Below are 21027 nucleotides of genomic sequence, written 5' to 3'. Positions count from 1 at the left end.
TAACAGCCAGAGGCTTCCAGCTGACGTAACTGTCATTGGTTATCAGGACACAGTAGGGTGAATGTGGAATGCAGGAAGAAAGTTTAGTTTTCAGAAGTGATTTACTCTTCCCATATTTTCATTAGTCTTGAAAAGCAGGCAAACACATATTTGCAAGATGGAACTTTGGCAGTCATGTTCAAAGCCCACTAAACCCAGAGGAGTTTTCAGTGCCCCAGTCCCTCTGTCCTTGGAGCCACCCCGCATCCTATGGCACTGCATTCCAACCGGCTGAATAGGCCACTCACTCCTCATTACAAGAAAGGAAGGCAGGCAGGGAAAGGACGGAAATTTTTTTTTTTTTTAATCCTTTTGGTTTTTTCTCTAAAGCACCACGAAATTCTGTTGTTTCTCTTTTCAAACTTAATCTGCTGCTATTTTTCCCATGAATTAAGATTCCTTTTCTACTTCCTCCCTTTGCCTCCTAGGATCAGTTCACATACTGCCTGTAGAAAGGCAAACGTAGTCTTTTAGTCTTAACTGATTTTCCAGTAAGAGATCCAGGCTCTGTAGCTGAGGGCTCCAAACCAGGATCCTCTTCTTTTCAGCTCACATGGATTAGTACAGGAGGAATCTACTCTGGCCAGGAATTAATGGATGCTTTGAGCTCACTAGTTATGCAGGAAAGGGGGAGGCCCTCCAGGGGCCTCGCATTCCATGTGATCTAAAGGTCTAAAGCTCTTTGCTAACATTGCTAACTGACTTGTGTGTTATTCCTTCCTTCCATTGTGAATAACTTAAAAGCAGGACAATTTCTTCTGCTCTGTTCTTTCCAAAACAAGAGCTGACTTCCTCAAAGAGTGGTTCTTTTTCCAGTTTAACACTCTTCAAGTCTGTTATTTACTCTCTGCACATATTTCTGTAGGTCCCTCGATCTAAGCCTCTGATAGCTTTGTTTCTTCAGAGTTGATGCAGAGTTCAGCCCTGCATTAGATGATAGAAAAAAATGATGACCTTGTCTTCTTGAACGTTTGCCTACTTTTTGGATCAATTTTACACTCCCAGATCTTGAAGCTTCCCGTTAGTCTCCTGTGCCAGATGGACTGTTTCTGGGTGGGCCTTCTGCTCCCGGATTGCCGCGCCCTCTTTCCCTGGGGGAGCGGGAGGAGTGCTCAGTAAGTACAGCTACTTTATCTCTGGAGGTATTAGTCTTCTCATCTGTGAGGAGGAGATGTAATAGGAGCCCTGGTATTCAATACAAACGAGATCTGTTTCTGGAAACTGAGAGAAAAAAATAGAAAAATCTGAGGGATCATTAAATAATTCAAACTCTATGCCCATGCCTATAAAGATTCAGCTAAGAAATATGATTTATGGACCAAGTCTGCATTCGGAGGAAAATTGTTACCAGGAATACCATGTATTATATTTGTATTATTCCTTATATTTATTTTTTTCTGGATTAAATTTTTTCAAAGTTTCAGAAAATTCACCTATTATGAAGAAATGATAATAATGGTGATGATCAGCACTTGAACACCAACTCTATGTCCTCATTGTTCTAAACTCTTCATATACATTTGTTTATCTAATGCTCACTAAATTTATATGAGGTAAAAAGATATTGCCCTTCATTTTATTGATAGAGAAATTGAGGTATTTAATAGGTTATATGACTTTCCAAGGACACATAGCTTAGTAAAATTAATCAAAATGCGAAGCTATTTCCTTGGCTGCTTTAATTACAAAGAAGAGTAAAACTAAGTTTATGGGGGTTTTGGTGCAGCATTGATAGTTGGTCTAAATTTCTTTTTTTTTTTTTTTTTTTTTGTGGTACTAGGGATGGAACCCAGGGGCTTTCTACTTCCAGGCTACACTCCCAGACCTATTTTGTATTTTATTTGGAAACAGGGTCTCATAAGTTGCTGAGAGCCTCACTAAGTAGCTGAGACTAGTTTCAAACCTGTGCCATCCTCCCATCTCAGCCTCCCAAGCATGTGGATTACAAGTGTGTGTCACCACGCCTGGCTGGTCTAAATTTCTTTTTAATGAGCGCCATTCATATATTCCTTAATAATTTATATTTATTTAATTATTTATTTATTATTTTATTATTTTATTTTCTATTGCTAAATATCACATCCTTTTTGAGGTATAAATAGTCTAAAAGTTTGAATAAAGAATGACATATTAAGCTGGGTGTGGTTGTACTTGCCTTTAATTCCTAGTACTTGGGAGGCTGAGACAAGAGGATCACAGGTTCAAAGCCAGCCTCAGCAACTTAGTGAGACTCTGTTTCAAAATAAAAAACACAAGCCAGGCATGGTGGCACATGTTTGTAATCCCAGTGCCTGGGAGGTTGAGACAGGAGGAACACACAGGTTCGAAGCCGGCCTCAGCTACTTAGTGAGGCTCTCAGCAACTTAATGAGACCCTGTTTTCAAATAAAATATAAAATAGATCTGGGAGCATACCCAGGAAGTAGAAGACCCCTGAATTTTATCTCCAGCAATACTTTTGTACCTAGCATTTTGAGTCCTTATATTTGTAATGTTACACAAATTGTACTATTTTCTTTTATGTGCAGTTTGCATGAGTAAACCATCAGAGAATAAATTCTATCTTTAAATTAAAAAAGTAAAAAATACAAATAGGTCTGAGGGTTATAGATCAGAGTAGAATGCCCCTGAGTACAGTTACGGGACACACACACACACACACACACACACACACTTGACATATTAAACAGGACCAACTAACATTCATTATTAGCAAAGAATATATGTTCACCCACCCAAGATGGATAAGCTGGGAGAGGATGGTTAAGAGAAGAAAGGTCTGACTGAGGGTTGAGCCCTAGAGGGAGCATGAAAGACCTATGGGCCTAAGTGTAGGAGGAAGAAGAGGTGAGAAAGGTGTTATTTTAACACTTAAGTAAACTTTATGTACCGACTCTTGGTTTGACATTTTTAGTTTCCAAGCTAAAAGGTGATATTGGCTCTCATTCTCCTTTCCCTCAGACAACGTTCGCAATTAGTGCTTCCTGTCTCTGTTTCTGTCTAAAACAATAGTGGTCTTTTCCTTATTACACCTTAACCTGTGTTTTACTCTGTATTTATATTGTGAGCACACAGAGGACTGTTTGTAGTTACTTACAAACAAAACAAAGCAAAGCAAAACATTCCTCCTCACCCCTGTCTTCTATTAGAATGCTTTCAGAAGAATTTCAACAATGAATTAGCCCTGCAAATTTATTTAGTTTTCTTAAACGCCAGTTTTGGAGTCACTCATCCTTTAGCCTATAAATAAGGGAACAATTTCTTTGAACATTTCATATAGAAGTAGAGAGTAAAGAAAACTCCATGAGTATATTTTAAAGCTTATTAAATAGTGACCGATTATTGAGACAGTGATTTATTTTTTATCTGGATTGGGAAAGAGCACTGATTTATATACATGTGTGTGTGTGTGTGTGTGTGTGTGTGTGTGTGTGTGAGAGAGAGAGAGAGAGAGAGAGAGAGAGAGAGAGAGAGAGAGAGAGAAGGCCGGGGATGGAACTCAGGGGCATTCTACCTCTGAGTTACACCCCCAGCACTATTTTATTCTTTATTTTGAAACAGGGTCTCACTAAGTTGCAGAGAGCTTCACTAAGTATCAGGCTGGCTGTGAACCTGTGATCTTCCTGTCTCAGCCTCCCAAGTACTGGGATTACAAGCACATGCCACCATGCCTGGTTTACATTGACTTTTTTTTTTTTGGTGGTACTGGGGTTCCTGGAAGCCCTTCTACCTCCGGGCTACACTCCCAGACCTATTTTACATTATTTTTATTTAGAAACAGGGTCTCCTAAGCCAGTGCGCACAGCTGGCTTCGAACCTGAGCGATCCTCCTGTCTCCGCCTCCTAAGCGCGGGGATTACAAGCCTGCGCCACCACGCCCGGCCTACATTGACTTTTAAAAGCCAGATGTGAGCTTCAGTGTTGCAGGCTCTCTCTCTCCCCTCTCTCTCTCTCTCTCTCTCTCTCTCTCTCTCTCTCTCTCTCTCCCCCTCTCTCTCTCTCCCTCCCACCCCCTCCCTCTCTTTCTCTCCCCCCCTCTCTCCCTCCCACCCCCCTCCCTCTCTCTCTCTCTCTCCCTCTCTCTCCCCTGTGAGTGATGGAATAACTGTAATGCTACCACTTTACTCTGAACATCTGAACAACAAATTGAAACTACAGGATAATCAGTATTGATAGCAGATGATCGGCCATGCAATCAGCAAGGCATTCATTTTGTCTCTGTCCTTGAAGGGTATCATTGACCAATTTTGATAGCCTAGTTTGTAGATTACAGTGACTGCTATTTCTTGAGCAATATTTTTGAAGTTCAGTTTACAACATAGAATACCTATTTGGAAAAGCAAGTTTCCCATTGCTCTGGAAGCGGAATTTGACATCAGTCGAGTTGTTGTTATGAACCTGGTTGATTTATGAAGTCCTTCATTATTTTGTCTACCCTCTGATCAAAAAAGGCAGTGTATATATTTTTCCAGATCACTTGAAAACAGAGAGATTATAATGCCATTTGGCAATGACATTCATTATCATAAATTGATTGTATTTTAGCATAACATTAGAAATATAAAGATATGTGTTTGGCATTTTTCTTTACAGCATAGCTCAAAATCCATCTTCTCAACAGTGCATTAAATTTCAGTGTCAGTTTCATAGACTCAGAATATAAAGTAGGAAAGCACAGCATTTGTGAGTAGTACTGGGAAACGAATGTGGAGGTAACCACAATTGTCTATTAAGTAACAGGTTATTAATAAGAAATGTGTCAAAAGCTTCAATAAAAATAAAAATATATTCCTTCTGAAAATTCTGATTTAGTAGGTATGAAGTTGTATATTTGTATTTTAAAATATATTCCCCAAGAAATTCTTATGGCCACCAAATTTTGGTACCTCTGTTCCACAAATCTGGAACATTCTGTTATCTGTGCTTGGGCTTTAGCAATAATTAGAGAATACAGATCTATATGGATGCTGGATGCAATTAATATGCTAATTTTAACTTTTGTGGGGTTTTTCCCTCTTTGATGCTGGGGGAAATTTTACCTCTGAGCTGCATTCCCAAACCTAGTTTTTATTTTAAACCAAGGTGTCACTAAGTTTTGGAGGGCCTCAAAAATGTTTCTGAGTCTGACTGTGAACCTGCAATCCTCCCATCTCCCAGTATTGGGATTATAAGTGTGCACCACCATGCCCGGTGTTTTATTTTTTAAACATGAGACCTTTTTTGATAGTATGGAGTGACCTAGCAGAAAGAGTCTTTCAAGTTGTTTTGAAAGACATTTTCCATAGAATAAACCTAACATTAGATGGGGAGAGAGTATAGCCAAGAAGACTTGTTAGTCTATACTGATTGAGTTCATGGTCCTGAGTAGGTACACAATAAATATTTGTTGATCGAATGATCGAATAGAAAAGTGCTTAGGGCAAGTAATATATATCAAGAGAAAAATCATTTTTGTAGACAAAACTGTAATGTGAAAATGTAAGATGAAAATTGTTTTTCTAGTACTATAATGACAACCAAGAAAGGGAAACATTCTACTTCATAAACTGCCATGATTTTATTTAACACTATTCTTAATAACTGCTTAGCAGAATTTTAAAAACTCTTCATGCCCAGCCTGGGTATATTTTCATGTTCCCTGCACTTTCAGCTGCTCTACCTGGTGACCTGCCAATGAGTGGCAGATAAGAGGAGTTGGTCTGTCAGAGTTTAGTAATCGGAGTGCAAGAAGAAGGGGCATGTACTCATGGCCTTTCCCTCCAGATTATGTTGTGTTTGGAAGGACATCTCAGATCTCCATCTGTCTCTAGTGCAGGGCATCAGGCCACACATGACCTACTTTTTTTGATCTTCAACAAAAGACTGTATCAAATAAAAATCTTTGTTTCATTTAAGTCAAGAATTCAAATGCATATTGTTAATCAGTATTTGATTCTGTAGAGTTACATTCAATTCCTGTATCTTTAGTGGGGAATATTATCAAATTCAATAAAGTATTTGATTTTTTTGCCTACTTATTGATGTCACAGTAATACAAAAATCTTTTGTTTTTCTAATACTTTTATTGGTGCATTGTAATTATATATCATAGTGATATTCAAAGCAATAGGTTAATACATGTACACGTCACTGGGTATATTTTCCTCCACATTCCACCCCACTACGCTTCTTCCCTCCCCATACATGTAGCCAGATTGGTAGTGAGACCTCAATATATGAACTAAATAGTATTTGAACCGTTGCCTTCCTCAAGCCTTGTTTTTCCCCTCTCCACCTCCTTCCCCAAAGTCTCCTTCCCTCTCTTTTGTTCCCTCCCCATACATGTTAGTGAGACTGGTAGTGAAACTTTCTGGTATGAACATAACCTTATTTGAACCATTCCCTTCCCCACCCCTCATTCTCCCCCTGCCTAACTCCCTCCTCCAATCCCCTTCCACTATTCCACTGTTTTCTCTCCTTGTTTGACTGAAATCCCTTTTGCCTTCTATTTTCTATCTAACTCCCACAAATGACAGAAGACATTTGACTCTTGAGTTTCTGAGATGGGCTGATCTCACTTTGCATAATATTCTTTAGTTCCATCCATTTTCCTGCAAATGAAATAATCTTGTTCTTCTCTATGGCTGAATAAAATTCTATTGTGTTTATATATCACATTTTAGTTTTATTCATTAATTTGTTAACAGATACCTAGGTTGGTTCCATAGTTTGGCTCTTAAAATTGTGCTGCTAAATACATGGGCATGCACAATAGTATTCTAATTTTAATTCTTTTGGAAAGATATCAGAGAATGGTACAGCTGGGTCATATGGTGATTTCATTTCTAGTTTTTTGAGGAACTTGCATACTGATCTCTACTGATCTCTATAGTGGCTATTCTATTTAACAGTCCTACCAGTGGTGTGCAAAAGTTCCCTATTTCCCCATATCCTTGCCAGCATTTATTATTGCTTGTATTTTTGATGGTTGCCATTCTAATTTGGTGTTAGAATCTGTGTAGTTTTAGGCCGGACGTGGTGGCACACGCTTGTAATCCCCGTGCTTGGGAGGCAGAGACAGGAGGATTGCGCCGGTTCGTAGCCAGCTGCGCTGGTTTAAGAGACCTTGTTTCAAAAATATAAAATAGGTCTGGGAGTGTAGCCTGGAGGCAGAAGGGCTTCCAGGAACCCCAGTACCACCACCACACACACACACACAAAAGAATCTGTGTAGTTTTGATTTGCATTTCTGTGATTGCTAATGGTGTTGAAAATTTTTCCCCATACTTTGGCCATTTGTATTTTTTCTTTTGAGAAGTGTCAATTCAGTTGCCCATTTTCTTTTTAAAATCATATTAGGCAATTAAGATATGCTGCCCTTTGGAATAGGACTGGACATGCCTGTGATCATCCTACTCACTTAGTTTCATGGCTTCTCCTTTTAAGCAGTAGTTTTAGTAGTCTATAAAAGTGATTGGCAAACTGTGGCCTACAGACCCACCAGCTGCTACCTATTCTTATAAAGTTTTATTGAAACATAGCCATTCTTCTTTGTTTGTGTACATGTCTACGGTTTTCATAAATCAACAAAATTGAGTAGTCACAGAGATCACCTGATCAGTCACAGAGATCATTTCAAGCTTTGTGGAAAGCTTGAAATGTTTGCCCTGTGTCCGTCATAAAAACATTGATTTTCCTGACTTGTGGTCCATAAAAAAATAGAATTTAGTTTGGTGCCCTGAATCCCCTAGTTAAAACACACACATATATACACACACAGCAACAGAAACAATGTATAGTGAGCTTCTGATAGTTCAGAGATAGTTTATGGTGTATACATAGCAAGAATATCACCTAAAAGATTCACCTAAAATGCATTATAATTTTTATTAAACAGAGATGATATGTAAAAATTATATAAAGCTGGGCATGGTGGTATATACTTGATATCCCTCAAGGCTGAGAGGCTGAGACAGGAGGATCACAGGTTCAAAGCCAACCTCAGCAACTTAGCAAGGCTCTCAGAAACTTAATATAGGCCCTTTTTTTCTTTTTATATGGATCATATTGAAAATGGCATACATTCAGACTATGCTTGGTGCCCTCTCCCCACCCCCACTTCCCCTTCCCCCTTCCAACAGTGCGTGTCCAGGGTGACCCTGCTGCATTCATACTTTTATACATATTCAAATGTAGCTCCTCCATTAATCAACCTCAGCCTTATTCCTCTCCTACTCTTCCATTCTAGCTTTGCTGAGGTTTTCCCTCCATTATCTGGAGTCCCTCTGGTATTCCTAATATTCCTTAGTTTGGGCATATTAGAGGAAAAATATGTCCCTTCTCTTTCTGTGCTTGGCTGATCTCTCTTAACATAATGTTCTCCAGATCATTCCATCTTCTTGTGAATGACATGATTTTGTTCTTTTTTATAGCTGAGTAGAATTCCATTGTGTGTATTTCCCATAATTTTTAAATCCATTTATCTGTTGATGGAAACCTAGTTTGGTTTCATATTTTGGCTATTACAAATTGTGCTGCTATGAGCATGGGTATGCATATGTTACTGTAGTTCTCTGATTTCAACCCCTTTGGGAAGATACACAGGAGTGGTATAGCCAGATCATATGGTGCATCCATTCCCAGTTTTTTAAGCAATCTCCATACTGATCTCCATAGCAGCTGAACTAGGTTGCACTCCCACCAACAGTGTAAAAGAGTTACTCTTTCCCCGCATCCTCACCAGCATTTGTTGTTATTTGATTTCTTTATGCTTGCCACTCTGATTGGGGTTAAATGGAATCTCATTGTAGTTTTGATTTGCATCTCCCTGATGGCTAATGATGTGAACATCTTTTCATGTATATACTGGTCATTTGTATATCTTCTTTTGTGAAGTTTATATTCAATCCAGTTGCCCATTTCTTGATTGGGTTATTTGTTTTGCTAGTGTGGAGTCTTTTGAGCTCTTTGTATATTCTGGATATTAGCCCTCTTTCAAGAGTGGTGGCTGGTAAAGATCTTCTCCCATTCTGTAGGCTTCCTCTTTAGGCTCTTGATGGTTTCCTTTGATGAGAAGAAACTTTCTAGTTTGATGTCGTCTCACTTGTTAATTCTTGCTTCAATTTCCTGTGCTTTGGTGGTCTTGTTGAGAAAGTTACTTCCTATGCCTATGTGTTGAGTCTATGCTCTCCTCCAAAAGCTTTATAGTCTCAGGTCTAATTTCCAAGTCTTTGATCCATCTTGAGTGGACTCCTGTGCACAGTGAGAGGTAAGGATTTAGTTTCATCTTTCTATAAATGGATAGCCAGTTCTCCTAGCACCATTTGTTAAAAAGGCTGTCTTTTCTTCAGTGTATGAGTTTGGTCCCTTTTTCTTTTTTTTTAATTTTATTTTTATTTTTATTTTTTATTAATTTATTTTTAAAATTGGTGCATTATAGTCATATATCAATCACATTGGAGTACAACACTTGAGAGGATATACAAGCACACATCATCCAATTAGCCTTCCTCCAGCCCCCATCCCATCCCATTCCCTCCCCCTCCCTCCATCCCACGCTTCTTTGGTGATTTACTTTGATACATTTGTTTATGTACCTCCTGCATTTTAAAGAGGCTCCGTCCTCCAGTATTACATACCCTCTGATTGGTCACATTAGTTGCTTCACTATAGGGCCCTTTCTATAGCTCAACCTCTTCCTGTTGCCCTTTTCCTCCTAGTTATTGCTGATTAAGAGAAGCGCCTGATTTATATTTTCTGCGATATTTCTCTGTACATGCTGCATTGCAAGTACCGATCCCACTCTTGATGGTCCCAGTAGTGGCCTGGCTACTCAGTGGACTGATCCAGACCTCGCTGGCTCAAGCAGCGGCCTTGCCTCATGGGAGGCCCCAGTTCTGGTCTCGCTGGCCCCTGTACCGGTCTAACCCCTAAGCTTGCTTGGTCCCGGCCTTGGAGGCCGCAGGAGTGAACTTGCCTCACGCCAGGTTCCGATACTGGCCATTGGCCCCTGCACCGGCCTAATCCCTTGGCAGGATTCCAATCCTGGCCTCGGAGGCCCCAGCACCGGCCTAGCCTCACGGCAGGCTGCCATGCCGGCCTCGCTGGCCCCAGCACCGGCCTAACCCCTCAGCAGGTTGTTATCCTGGCCTCGGAGGCCCCAGTACCGGTCTTGCCTCACGGCAGGCTCCGATGCCGGCCTCGCTGGCCCCAGCACCGGCCTAACCCCTCGGCAGGCTCTTATCCTGGCCTCGGAGGCCCCAGTACCGGCCTTGCCTCAAGGTAGGCTCTGATCCCGGCCTCAGAGGCCTCAGCACCGGCCTTGCCTCATGACAGGCTCCAATGCCGGCCTCACTGGCCCCAGCTCCGGCCTCACCCCTCGGCAGGCTCCAATCCCGGCCTCGGAGGCCCTAGTAGTGGCCTTGCCTCACGGCAGGCTCCGGTGCCGGCCTCGCTGGCCCCAGCACCGGCCTAACACCTCGGCCGGCTCCAATACTGGCCTCGGAGGTCCCAGCACCGGCCATGCCTCACGGCAGGCTGCGATGCTGGCCTCACTGGCTCCAGCACCGGCCTATCCCCTTAGCAGGCTCTTATCCTGGCCTTGGAGGCCCCAGTATTGGCCTTGCCTCACGGCAGGCTCCAATGCCGGCCTCGCTGGCCCCAGCACCGGCCTAACCCCTCGGCAGGCTCTTATCCTGGCCTCAGAGGCCACAGTATCGGCCTTGCCTCAAGGCAGGCTCCGATGCCGGCCTCGCTGGCCCCAGCACCGGCCTAACCCCTCGGCAGGCTCCGATCCTGCCTTGGAGGCCCCAGCACTGGTCAGGCCTCACGGCAGGCTCCGATGCTGGCCTCACTGGCCCCAGCACTGGCCAAACCCCTCGGCAGGCTCTTATCCTGGCCTTGGAGGCTCCAGTACCGGCCTTGCCTCACGGCAGGCGCCGATGCCGGCCTCGCTGGCCCCAGCACCAGCCTAACCCCTTGGCAGGCTCTTATCCTGGCCTTGGAGGCCCCAGCACTGGCCATGCCTCATGGCAGGCTCCGATGCCGGCCTCGCTGGCACCAGCACCGGCCTAACCCCTCGGCAGGCTCTTATCCTGGCCTCGGAGGCCCCAGCACCGGCCATGCCTCATGGCAGGCTCCGATGCTGGCCTCGTTGGCACCAGCACCGGCCTAACCCCTCGGCAGGCTCTTATCCTGGCCTCGGAGGCCCCAGTACCGGCCTTGCCTCAAGGCAGGCTCCAATCCCGACCTCGGAGGCCCCAGCACCAGCCATGCCTCATGGTAGGCTCCGATGCCGGCCTCGCTGGCCCCAGCACTGGCCTAACCCTTTGGCAGGCTCTTATCCTGGCCTCGGAGGCCCCAGTACTGGCCTTGCCTCAAGGCAGGCTCCAATCCCAGCCTAGGAGGCCCCAGTACAGGCCTTGCCTCACGGCAGGCTCCGATACCAGCCTCGCTGGCCCCAGCACCGGCCTAACCCCTCAGCAGGCTCTTATCCTGGCCTCAGAAGCCCCAGCACTGGCCTTGCCTCACAGCAGGCTCTGATGCCGGCCTCGCTGGCCCCAGCACCGGCCTAACCCCTCAGCAGGTTCCGGACCCGACCTCGGAGGCTCCAGCACAAGCCTTGCCTCATGGTAGGCTCCAATGCCGGCCTCGCTGGCCCCAGCATCGGTCTAACCCCTCGGCAGGTTCCAATCCCGGCCACAGAGGCCTCAATAGTGGCCTTGCCTCACAGCAAGCTCCGATGTCGGCCACTGGCTCCGGCGCCCGCCTAACCCCTCAGCAGGTTCAGATCACTGTCTCTGTGGTTATTATTTCAAAGGTTCCAGGTGTAATGTATCAGATCTCTGCCTCCCCTGAGTATTGGCCACTGGCATTGCCACTGCCTCCACCGTTTCAAATCCTTCCCAGGCTCTTTTTCCACTCTGAATGTTGTCCAGTGTTCCTAAGCATGCGTGATGGTAGCATTCGACATTTGGTGTAATTTCTCCAAAAAAATAAAGTTGGTAGGATCCGGTTTCTGCTTCTCCTGCATACAAGTCTCCACCACCATCGCGGAGAACTCTTTCAACATCGCATTTCTCTTTGGTCTCCACTAAACTCTCTCCTTACAGGTGATGTCTGAGATTCTTAACAATATAGAGAAATAGCAGTACTCTTTCACGGCGAATTTTTTCATAAGTTCCAGTGCATTTAGATAAGTTTTGTCTGCATCTCCAGTGTCCTGGAATCCATAACGGCTTTCTTACCTCCTCTCCGATATTTTTCTTTTTCTTTTTCTTCTTTTTCTGTTTCTTTTTCTTTTTTTTTTTTTTTAACAAGAGAAGACAGTATATGTGGTTTGAGGAGGTAGTGGGATCAGGCACTCAGTAGCACTGTAACCCTGTCGGTTTCCCCATGGGTCCAGAGTGATCTGCCCTATTCCGCCTGGGGCCCAGGGTCCTACAACCCGGGCCCCAGCTGGCGTGCTCCTCGCGACCCCTGCCCAGAACCCAGGGTACTGAGCCCGGTTTCTCCAGGGGCCTGGCGTGCTATGCGCACTTTGGCCTGGGGCCCAGAGTCACACGACCCGGGCCCCAGCTGGCGTGCCCCGCGTGCGACCCCTGCCCAGAACTCAGCGTCTTACTGGGCCCGGTTTCTCCAGGGGTCTGGCGTGCTACGCGCAGTTCGGCCCAGGGCCCCTTGGTCCCTTTTTCAAAGATCAATTGACTATAGGTGTGTGGGGTTTTTTTCTGTATTTTCTATTCTTTTCCACTCGTCTGTATGCCTGTTGTTGTGCCAGTAGCATGCTGTTTTTACTACTATTGCTCTATAGTATAATTTGAAGTCAGGGATTATGATGCTCTCTGCATGGTTCTTATTGCTGAGGATTGCTTTGGCTATCCTGGGTCTTTTCTTTCTCCATATAAAATTCATGACTGATTTTTCTAGGTCTATGAAGAATGTTGTTGGTATTTTGATAGGAACTGCATTGAATCTGTAAATCACTTTTGGCAGAATGGCCATTTTGATGATATTTACTCTGCCTATCAAGGAGATAGCAAGGGAGATAGCAAGGGAGATCTTTCCATCTTCCAAGGTCTTCAATTTCTTTCTTTAATGTTTTATAGTTTTCATTGTAGAGGTCTTTTACATCTTTGGTTAGGTTTATTCCTAGTTATTTTATTGGTTTTGAGGTTATAGTGAATAGAATTGTTTTCTTTATTTCTTTCATTGTGGATTCATTGTTGGTATAGAGAAAAGCAACTGATTTCCTTAAATTGATTTTGTATCCTGCAACTTTTCTGAATTGGTTAATCAGCTCCAGTAGTCTTTTGGTTGAGTTATTTGGGTCAACAAGACCATTTTTCTTTTTTTTTTTAAATTTTATTTTATTGGTGCACTGTATTCATACATCATAGTGGGATACAAACTTTTGTAGACATACATGCACACATCGCCCAGTCAGCCCCCACCCGATCCCCACCCCATTCTCTCCCCATCCCTCCTTCCCATGCTTGGCTTAGTGGTTGACATCTAGTATTATAGCAATTTATCCAAAATTAAAAATGATAATCTCACATACCAGTTTCATTTGTCTGATACCAAGCGTTTGATGATTTAAAGTAACATTTCAGTATTTCTTTTTGCTTTCTTTCTTACCAGAGCATATTTTTTTCTGTTTTTTTTAGGTGAAACTATCATATATTTATATATTTATTTTTCAGAAAAAAAATCTATCCTAATATGGAATATGAATTCTAGATACCCAAAACGATCTTGAAAAAGAACAAAGCTAGCAGATATATATTTTCTGATTTCAAACCATATAAAGCTACAATAATTGAAACAGTGTAGTACAGTTCTAAAGGCAGATATATAGACCATTGGAGTTAAATACAAGCCTAGAGCTAACTTCTTCCCTATATTGTCAAGTTATTTTTGACAAGGTTTCCACGAAGATTTGGTGGTGGAAATAATAATCTTTTAACTAAATATTGTTGAAAAATAATAATTACATGGAAAAGAATAAAATTGGACCCTTACCTAATCCCACATACAAGTATTAACTCAAACTAGATAAAAGACCTAAATATAAATCTTAAGACTATAAACATTTAGGAGAAAATCTGGGTCATAAAACCTCACAACATTGAAATTGGCAGTGATTTCTTGGATATGATTTCAATGGCACAGGCAACAGAAGAATATACAAACTCCCTAAAAAATAAAAGAAAATATTGTATATCCAAAGACAATGTAAACAGAGTTAAAAGTTACTAATAGAATTGGATAAAATATTTCCAAATGCTATATCTGAAGGTATATTAATATTCCAACTAGAAATCCTAAAAATTAACAACAATAAAGGCAAACAATACAATTTAGAGATAGGTAAAAGACTAACATAAATAATGAATCTCCACAGATAACCAATCTTAGTTGTCTGTTGGATGGAAACTCTTGTTTCTCTGGTTCTGGTGAGTGTTACCTATTTCTTCTTTGTAGTTAATCTCTTTGAGTATTTTCTCTAGCGCTGGTTTTGAAGACATAAATTCCTTCAGTTTCTGTTTGTCATGGAAGCTTCTTATTTCTCCATCTAATTTGATAGAAAGTTTTGCTGGATAGGAAATTTTTGGCTGGAAGTTGTTTTCTTTCAGAGTTTGGAATATGTTAGTCCAAGCCCTTCTGGCTCTCATGACTTGGTTTGGGAAGTCTGGAGTGATTCTAATTGGTTTGCCTCTGAATGTCAGTTGGCCCTTTGTTTTTGTTGCCTTTAAGATTCTCTGCTTGGCTTCCACATTGGTCATTTTGACAATTATATGGCGTGGGGATCCTCTTCTCCGATCCTGTCTAAAGGGAGTTCTATAAGTTTCCTGGATCTGTGTATCAACCTCTTGCTCTATATTTGGAAAATTTTCTGCTATTACTTCCTTGAAGAGATTGTTGATCCCTTTGGTATCACTTTCTTTTCCCTCCTCTATTCCAATTATTCTTAGGTTAGCTCTCTTAAGATGGGCCCATATTTCTTCAATATCAGATTCCTGCTGTTGGATATCTTTTTCTATATTAGAAACTATGCATTCATTTTTGGATTGCTCATCTTCTAAGAGTGAGATTCTGTTCTCCATGTGGTCTAATCGGTTGTTTGTGCTTTGAATTGAGGCCTTTACTTCATTAATTGCATCCTTTATCTCTTTTTGGCTCTCTCTGAGTTCTTTTCGAAGCACCTCTATTATTTCTACAGTTATTTTCCTGATTTGATCTTCTAGAAATCTCTGATTTTCTGTTTTATCAGGTTCTGATGTTGTGGGGTTGTGCACATTCATTACTCCAGTGTTATTCCTCTTTCCCATGATTTTGGAGGTTTGTGCCTTCTCTGGGTTCTTCCCTTGGGTCACTATGGCTTCACTTAAGGTGCTCTGGATCTCGAGTCTGTATTATCTCAGACCCCACTACTCCTTTACTGGGTTGTATCACAGAGTCTCCGACCCAGGGAGTCGATAGAGGCTGCTTTAAACTATGGGGGGTGCCAGGTTGGGCGTTCTCCTATGGTGTGATATCCCTGCCACCACCACTCCCTCACTGGGTCAAGTCCCACGAGGCACAATACTGGGATTTCTCCTCTGTGGCCCGCAATTTGACTCACTGTTCTTGAGTACGCAGATGTAGCTGTACTGGACTTGGTGAATTCACTGCTGCTGCCGCCGCCGGTGGCAATATGGCGTCTCTGCCACGCCCTCGGCCATGAGGCTGGCGTATTTTTTCTTCTCTGGTTTTGATTTCCACTCTGAATCCCTGCAGCATGTGCTGAGCTCGGTCACTGGGAGCTTTAAATGCTCTCTGCGCCGAAAGATCCCGCCTGGCTGTTGCGCAGCGGCTCACCTCAGCTTGCTGTAGCCGTCCGATGAGTTCGCCGCTGCCGCCGGCAGTATGGCACTGCTGCCACGTCCTCGGGCGCATGTGTCTCCTCTGTGGCCCTGAGCTCTGTTCTCAGTCCGCTTTCTCTCTGGAGCCTGGTGGTTTTTTTGTTTTTCTGGTGATGGTGTTTTCTGGCTATGAAAGGCGCTCTTTTTGTGGTAATGGAGATTGGTTGTTAGCGGGACTCTTAAGCCCCGCTTTTCTCGGTCGCCATCTTCCCGGAAGTTCCAACAAGACCATTTTTCAAATAAAAAATAAAAAAAAGGCTAGAGGTATAGCTCAGAGGAAGAATGCAGCTGGGATTATTCCCTAGCACCACACACACACACACACACACACACACACACACACACACACACACTATAGAAAATATTTGCTTTTTTATCTTATATTTCTTCTTTTTGAGTGGTTAAGATTAGTAATTAGATCAAGTTACTCAAGATGTAGCATTTTAAACTATAATAATGTTTCTTTAGTTGTCTCCGAGATAGAAGTTTTACTAAAAGAGGTGGAGCAAATGCTACAGCAAGCGCTAGAGCCTACAGCAACGCCTGATGACTCTGAAGAACATGGAGAAGAAATAAATACTGGAGAAAAGGTAGTATTGATAGTTATTATCAGGCTAAATAGCAACTTCAGATTCTTTAAATGGCAGAATTTTTCCTAATGGTACATTTTAATTTTACAGAGTACCTTTTTAGGTCTGAAATTTGAGCTCTTAATTATTATTAGGTGAATAATAAAGTAGTAGCCTATTTAGAAATGAGAATACATCTATAAGTGTTAGAAAAATATCATTGTTTAAGTGGAGAATTTTTTTTTTCATTTTGGGGTTCTGGATCTTTGGGTTTGGAATGAAGAAAGATGGATGGAGCTCACTGTAGCTTAGGTGAACCACTGCAAAGACACCTCTCCCCTGCTTCTGATATATTCAGTTGGGAGGAGGGTCAAGATAACAGCAGCTCACTGGAAATGGTGCCATTCATGTCTTGTTCATGCATGTCTTGTTCATGCATTGGGGTAACCTCTACAAGGGAGAAACCTCATTATTAACATACTGGAGGTAAAATTTTCTATTTGGAATAAGTTTCACTATTCATATCTAGGTTTATCCTTTTTTTCTGCTTTTTGGTTAACTATATTGGACTCAGAAAGGCTGTATGTGTTTATTTCAGTATTTCATCAAATATAATACAGGTTTGTGATATAAGGCCCGAGCCATTAATACATAGCAGTAATGCCATAGAATAAACAACCGTACCACCAGACAGCACAATTTTTCCCTAAATAGTTAGAAAGAAAAATGGCAGCAAGGAGTTGTATATCTTGTGGTTTCCTTCCTTCCTTCAGGTATATAGTGTGCTTGGAGTCAAGGGAACCTATTGAGACTGATTCTGGGATACAGTAATGTCTGTATCCCAGTCCTGGTGAAGTGTGTGTGTGTGTGTGATTTGATGAGATTCTTTATTGCCTGCCTCAGAGGATTAAATTGGTAAATTGTTTAGGATTAAATAAGGTAAACCGGGAAGATTTCTTAGCATAAGATCAGACACCACAGGTTAGCTTTTATTGTAGATGAAAATTGGCAATGGATGTTTCTAACGAGAACGAAGGCTAAGATTTTCTTTTTCATCTTTCTTTTTCTGCATTCTTGCTTTGGGCAACTACATTTTCCCAAATCTGTTTCTTCACAGATGAGGAAAAAGGTGGATTTAGAAATGGGAACAATACTTTACACACTTTGATGGATGACCCAACTGCATATTTCCATTTAGAACCTCAACAAACATAAAGATGCATCTTTTAACACCTCCATTTTTTAGTTAGAAATCAAGGAAATATAATTTGCTATTATAAACATAAGTGTATTAAAATAAAATAAAATATCAAATCCTACTAAGTTGGAAAATATGCTAGGTTTTCTTAATTAGCTCCAGCAATACCAACTTTTGAATTTGTGTGGGTTATAAATGCTATTTTTCTGATTAGAATTTCTTTCTAAGAAGGTTTGTTTTGTGTATATGGGCCCTACCTTCTATAAAACAACATCTATAGATTGGTGCTATACATCTTATACATATTAATACACAAATTGTTCTTTTCTGGCAATTGTGTGCTTTGTTTGAACACCATATGGTTTTGTGCAGTGTATTTTCAATCTTAGCAGTTTGCCTTTTCAAAAATATAGCCAGGTCAACTGTTATAGTGCTGTCCTGGAGCTTTCACAGTTATAGAATTGGCTTCTATTTGGCCATCATCACTAGTAGCTTGATACAATAGAAAATGACTTCTGATTTGTATTTCTTAAGGTAAAATACAGTTTTAATACATTGCCAAGCAGGAGCTTGCTTTTTGTTTTAGACTCTTGTGTTATTTTATGCTTTCAAGGGGCATTTAGGAATTGTAAAATTAATTATGTTACCTTGCTGGCAGGCGAGTGAATGCCTCATGCTGAGTGGTTCATAAGCCATGGAGCACACAGGCTTTGTGCGTCTGGCATTTGTGCCTGGTTTAAGATATTTTGGGCCTTGTTCACTTTTAAATGAGGAGTAGCAATGAAACTAGCTATCAAAAATTGAACAATTTCCAAGGTAAAATAAAGAAATGGTGACCTCTGTAATTTCATTCTTTTTACCTTTTGGTTATTGAATTAATATGGCTTCTAAGGTCATAAGACAGTTAGAATTGGAGTTTTTAATTTATTTTTTTAGGAGAAAGTGGCCTCTGATAATCTAAACATGCCATAAAGTGCCACTTGATAATTTTAAAGTCCTAAGCATGTTGATTCCTTTAGAAGATATCCTATGAGTTGTTTTCAGAATTATAATTTGATGATGTTTTCATCATTTATTTCACCCATGAGATTTCACCTTGATTACTCATAAGCGTTCACACCAACGGATGAGGGTGGCAATGTAGAAAAGCATACGCACATGGGAATCCAAACATTTTCCTATTTGTCACTGAAATACTTCTTGAGATTATTTTCCTCCAGAGTCGCCTTCCTAATTATGTTCTTCTTTAACTAATATTAACACTGACTGACATGCTGACTTGGCAGGCAATGGGAATAAATTAATTTCAGATTTTTATAAATCTACTAGAATAATTCACAAATTGGATAATTCATATATAAATAAAATAGCATTTACTGCATAATTATTTGGATTAAAAGGTACATGCTTAGATATTAAAGTATTTGTATGAACTACATGTATATTCTTTTTTACCTTTAAATTGAATGAGAACTTAACTCTACTCTTAATAAAACTTGAAGTTACCCATCTCAAGTGTGTGTGCCTGTGGGCAAATGCATTGTTTTTATCAGTGACCTTCCCCACTAGGCAACAGTAAACTCTCACTTTTTGTAGATGATATAGATGCTTATGAGATGAGCACAGAAACTGTGACTAAAGCAGTTCCAATTTTTATTCTCTGTAATAATTTAAAAATAAACCACTAGCCGGGCGTGGTGGCGCAAGCCTGTAATCCCCGCGCTTGGGAGGCGGAGACAGGAGGATCGCGCAGGTTCAATGCCAGCCTTGCTGGCTTAAGAGACCCTGTTTCCAAATAAAAATATAAAAAATAGGTGTCTGGGAGTGTAGCCCGGAGGTAGAAGGGTTTCCAGGAACCCCAGTACCACCAAAGAAAGAAAGAAAGAAAGAAAGAAAGAAAGAAAGAAAGAACGCACGCACTATGGAAAACTCAAATGTAAACTGATTTTTCTAAAGTATAAAATTAAAACTAAAAATTAATAAGGTTGAGAAATATAAACAACTTAAATAATAACTTATTCTTACATAAACATATTTACTATACAGTATATGAGGATCATTCTTTGAGCATCAGCAAACAGAACTTTGTATACTGCTGTGGTGTGAGGAATTACTACTTCACGTTTTGTTCACATAATCAAGTAAATTTGATAGAATTCTGATGAATTATATGGTTGTTTTGCAGTTACCTAAATGCAGCCCTGAAGCTCCTGCAGGCACTCCATTTCAAAAGCACCATGAAGAGGACTGTCTTGTAATTGATGGGATAAAATTAAGAGCTGGAGAATGTATTGAGAATATAACTAGCAAATTTAAAGAAATAGATGCTTTGATGTCTGAATATTAGACTATAACATATTTTCAAACCTTTATTATGAAAATACTGGCATCTTTATATTTTCCTAAAGTCAAACATTTTAAAATGCTTAGTGAAATATATATTATATACAAAAGTTGAAATTTGTAACAACTTTTTCCTTTATATTTGGAATTTTTCCATGGTCTTAGAAGCCAATCAAATGGAGTTTAAGATAGTGTTAGAATTAAAGATGGTTGTATTTGTAGATTTTTATTTGCCTTGATTATAAATGTTTAATAAAACCTACTTCATAAATACATGCTTTATAATGATTACTTAGGCCCTTATTGAAATGTGACTAAGTATTAAAATAGTTGTCCATGCCATTACCATTCTTAGAGACAATTCAAATCTAATATTAACTGAGAGAATGTTGTAGTAGAATTAAACTATTAAGAAATAAATGATAAAAATATAGTTGTGTAATAAAGTTGGAGATTTCTTTTTCTTTCTTTTTTGTGGGTCGAGGGATAGAATCCCGGGGCATTTGACCTCCAAGCTACACCCCCTGCCCTGTTTTTTATTTTTTATTTTGAAACAGGGTCTCACTAAGTTGTGGAGGGCCTCGCTAAGTAGCTGAGGCTGTCTGCGAACCGTGATCCTCCTGACGCAACCTCCCAAATTCTGGGATTATAAGCGTGTGCCACCATTCCTGGCTTAAGTTGGAGATTTCTTAAAAGAAAAAAATGTCAATTTCTTCATTATATTGGAAACAATAATTTCAACCATGGTTCCTCAAATTGCTTCTTCCTTAACAGTCTCTGGGAAACTTAGGAACTTCAGAATCCTGGACCTTTCTCCCTACTGAGTCAGTATCTCGAGGTGAGGATGCTAAAATGTAGCTGAAAATATATCAAAAGAAATTACTTTCACTATAAAAAATTCAGCAATACAGAAAAGTTGAAAGTATATCATTGCTCAAGGATTCTCATAAATAATTTTAGTGAACGTCCTTCTAGATCTTATTTTATGCATATTG

At 40.9% G+C, this 21027-nt stretch overlaps 1 protein-coding gene across 1 annotated transcript in view; it reads left to right on the top strand.

Annotated features, from left to right (window-relative positions):
* ZCWPW2 (zinc finger CW-type and PWWP domain containing 2) overlaps nt 1–20036 on the top strand; it is a gene marked incomplete at both ends in the record, with an annotated part of 88707 nt that extends 68671 nt beyond the window's left edge. The window contains 2 exons of the mRNA XM_080715345.1: nt 16391–16512; nt 19875–20036. Of these exons, the coding sequence (XP_080571471.1) occupies nt 16391–16512; nt 19875–20036 (284 nt within the window). The remainder of the gene's footprint in view (nt 1–16390; nt 16513–19874) is intronic.
* Nucleotides 20037–21027: the final 991 nt, after the last annotated feature.

Source organism: Muscardinus avellanarius, assembly GCF_963383645.1.
Source record: "Muscardinus avellanarius genome assembly, chromosome: 18".
NCBI lineage: Eukaryota > Metazoa > Chordata > Mammalia > Rodentia > Gliridae > Muscardinus > Muscardinus avellanarius.
The sequence above is the reverse complement of the archived record's forward strand: the minus strand, read 5'-3'. Positions and strand labels throughout refer to the sequence as shown.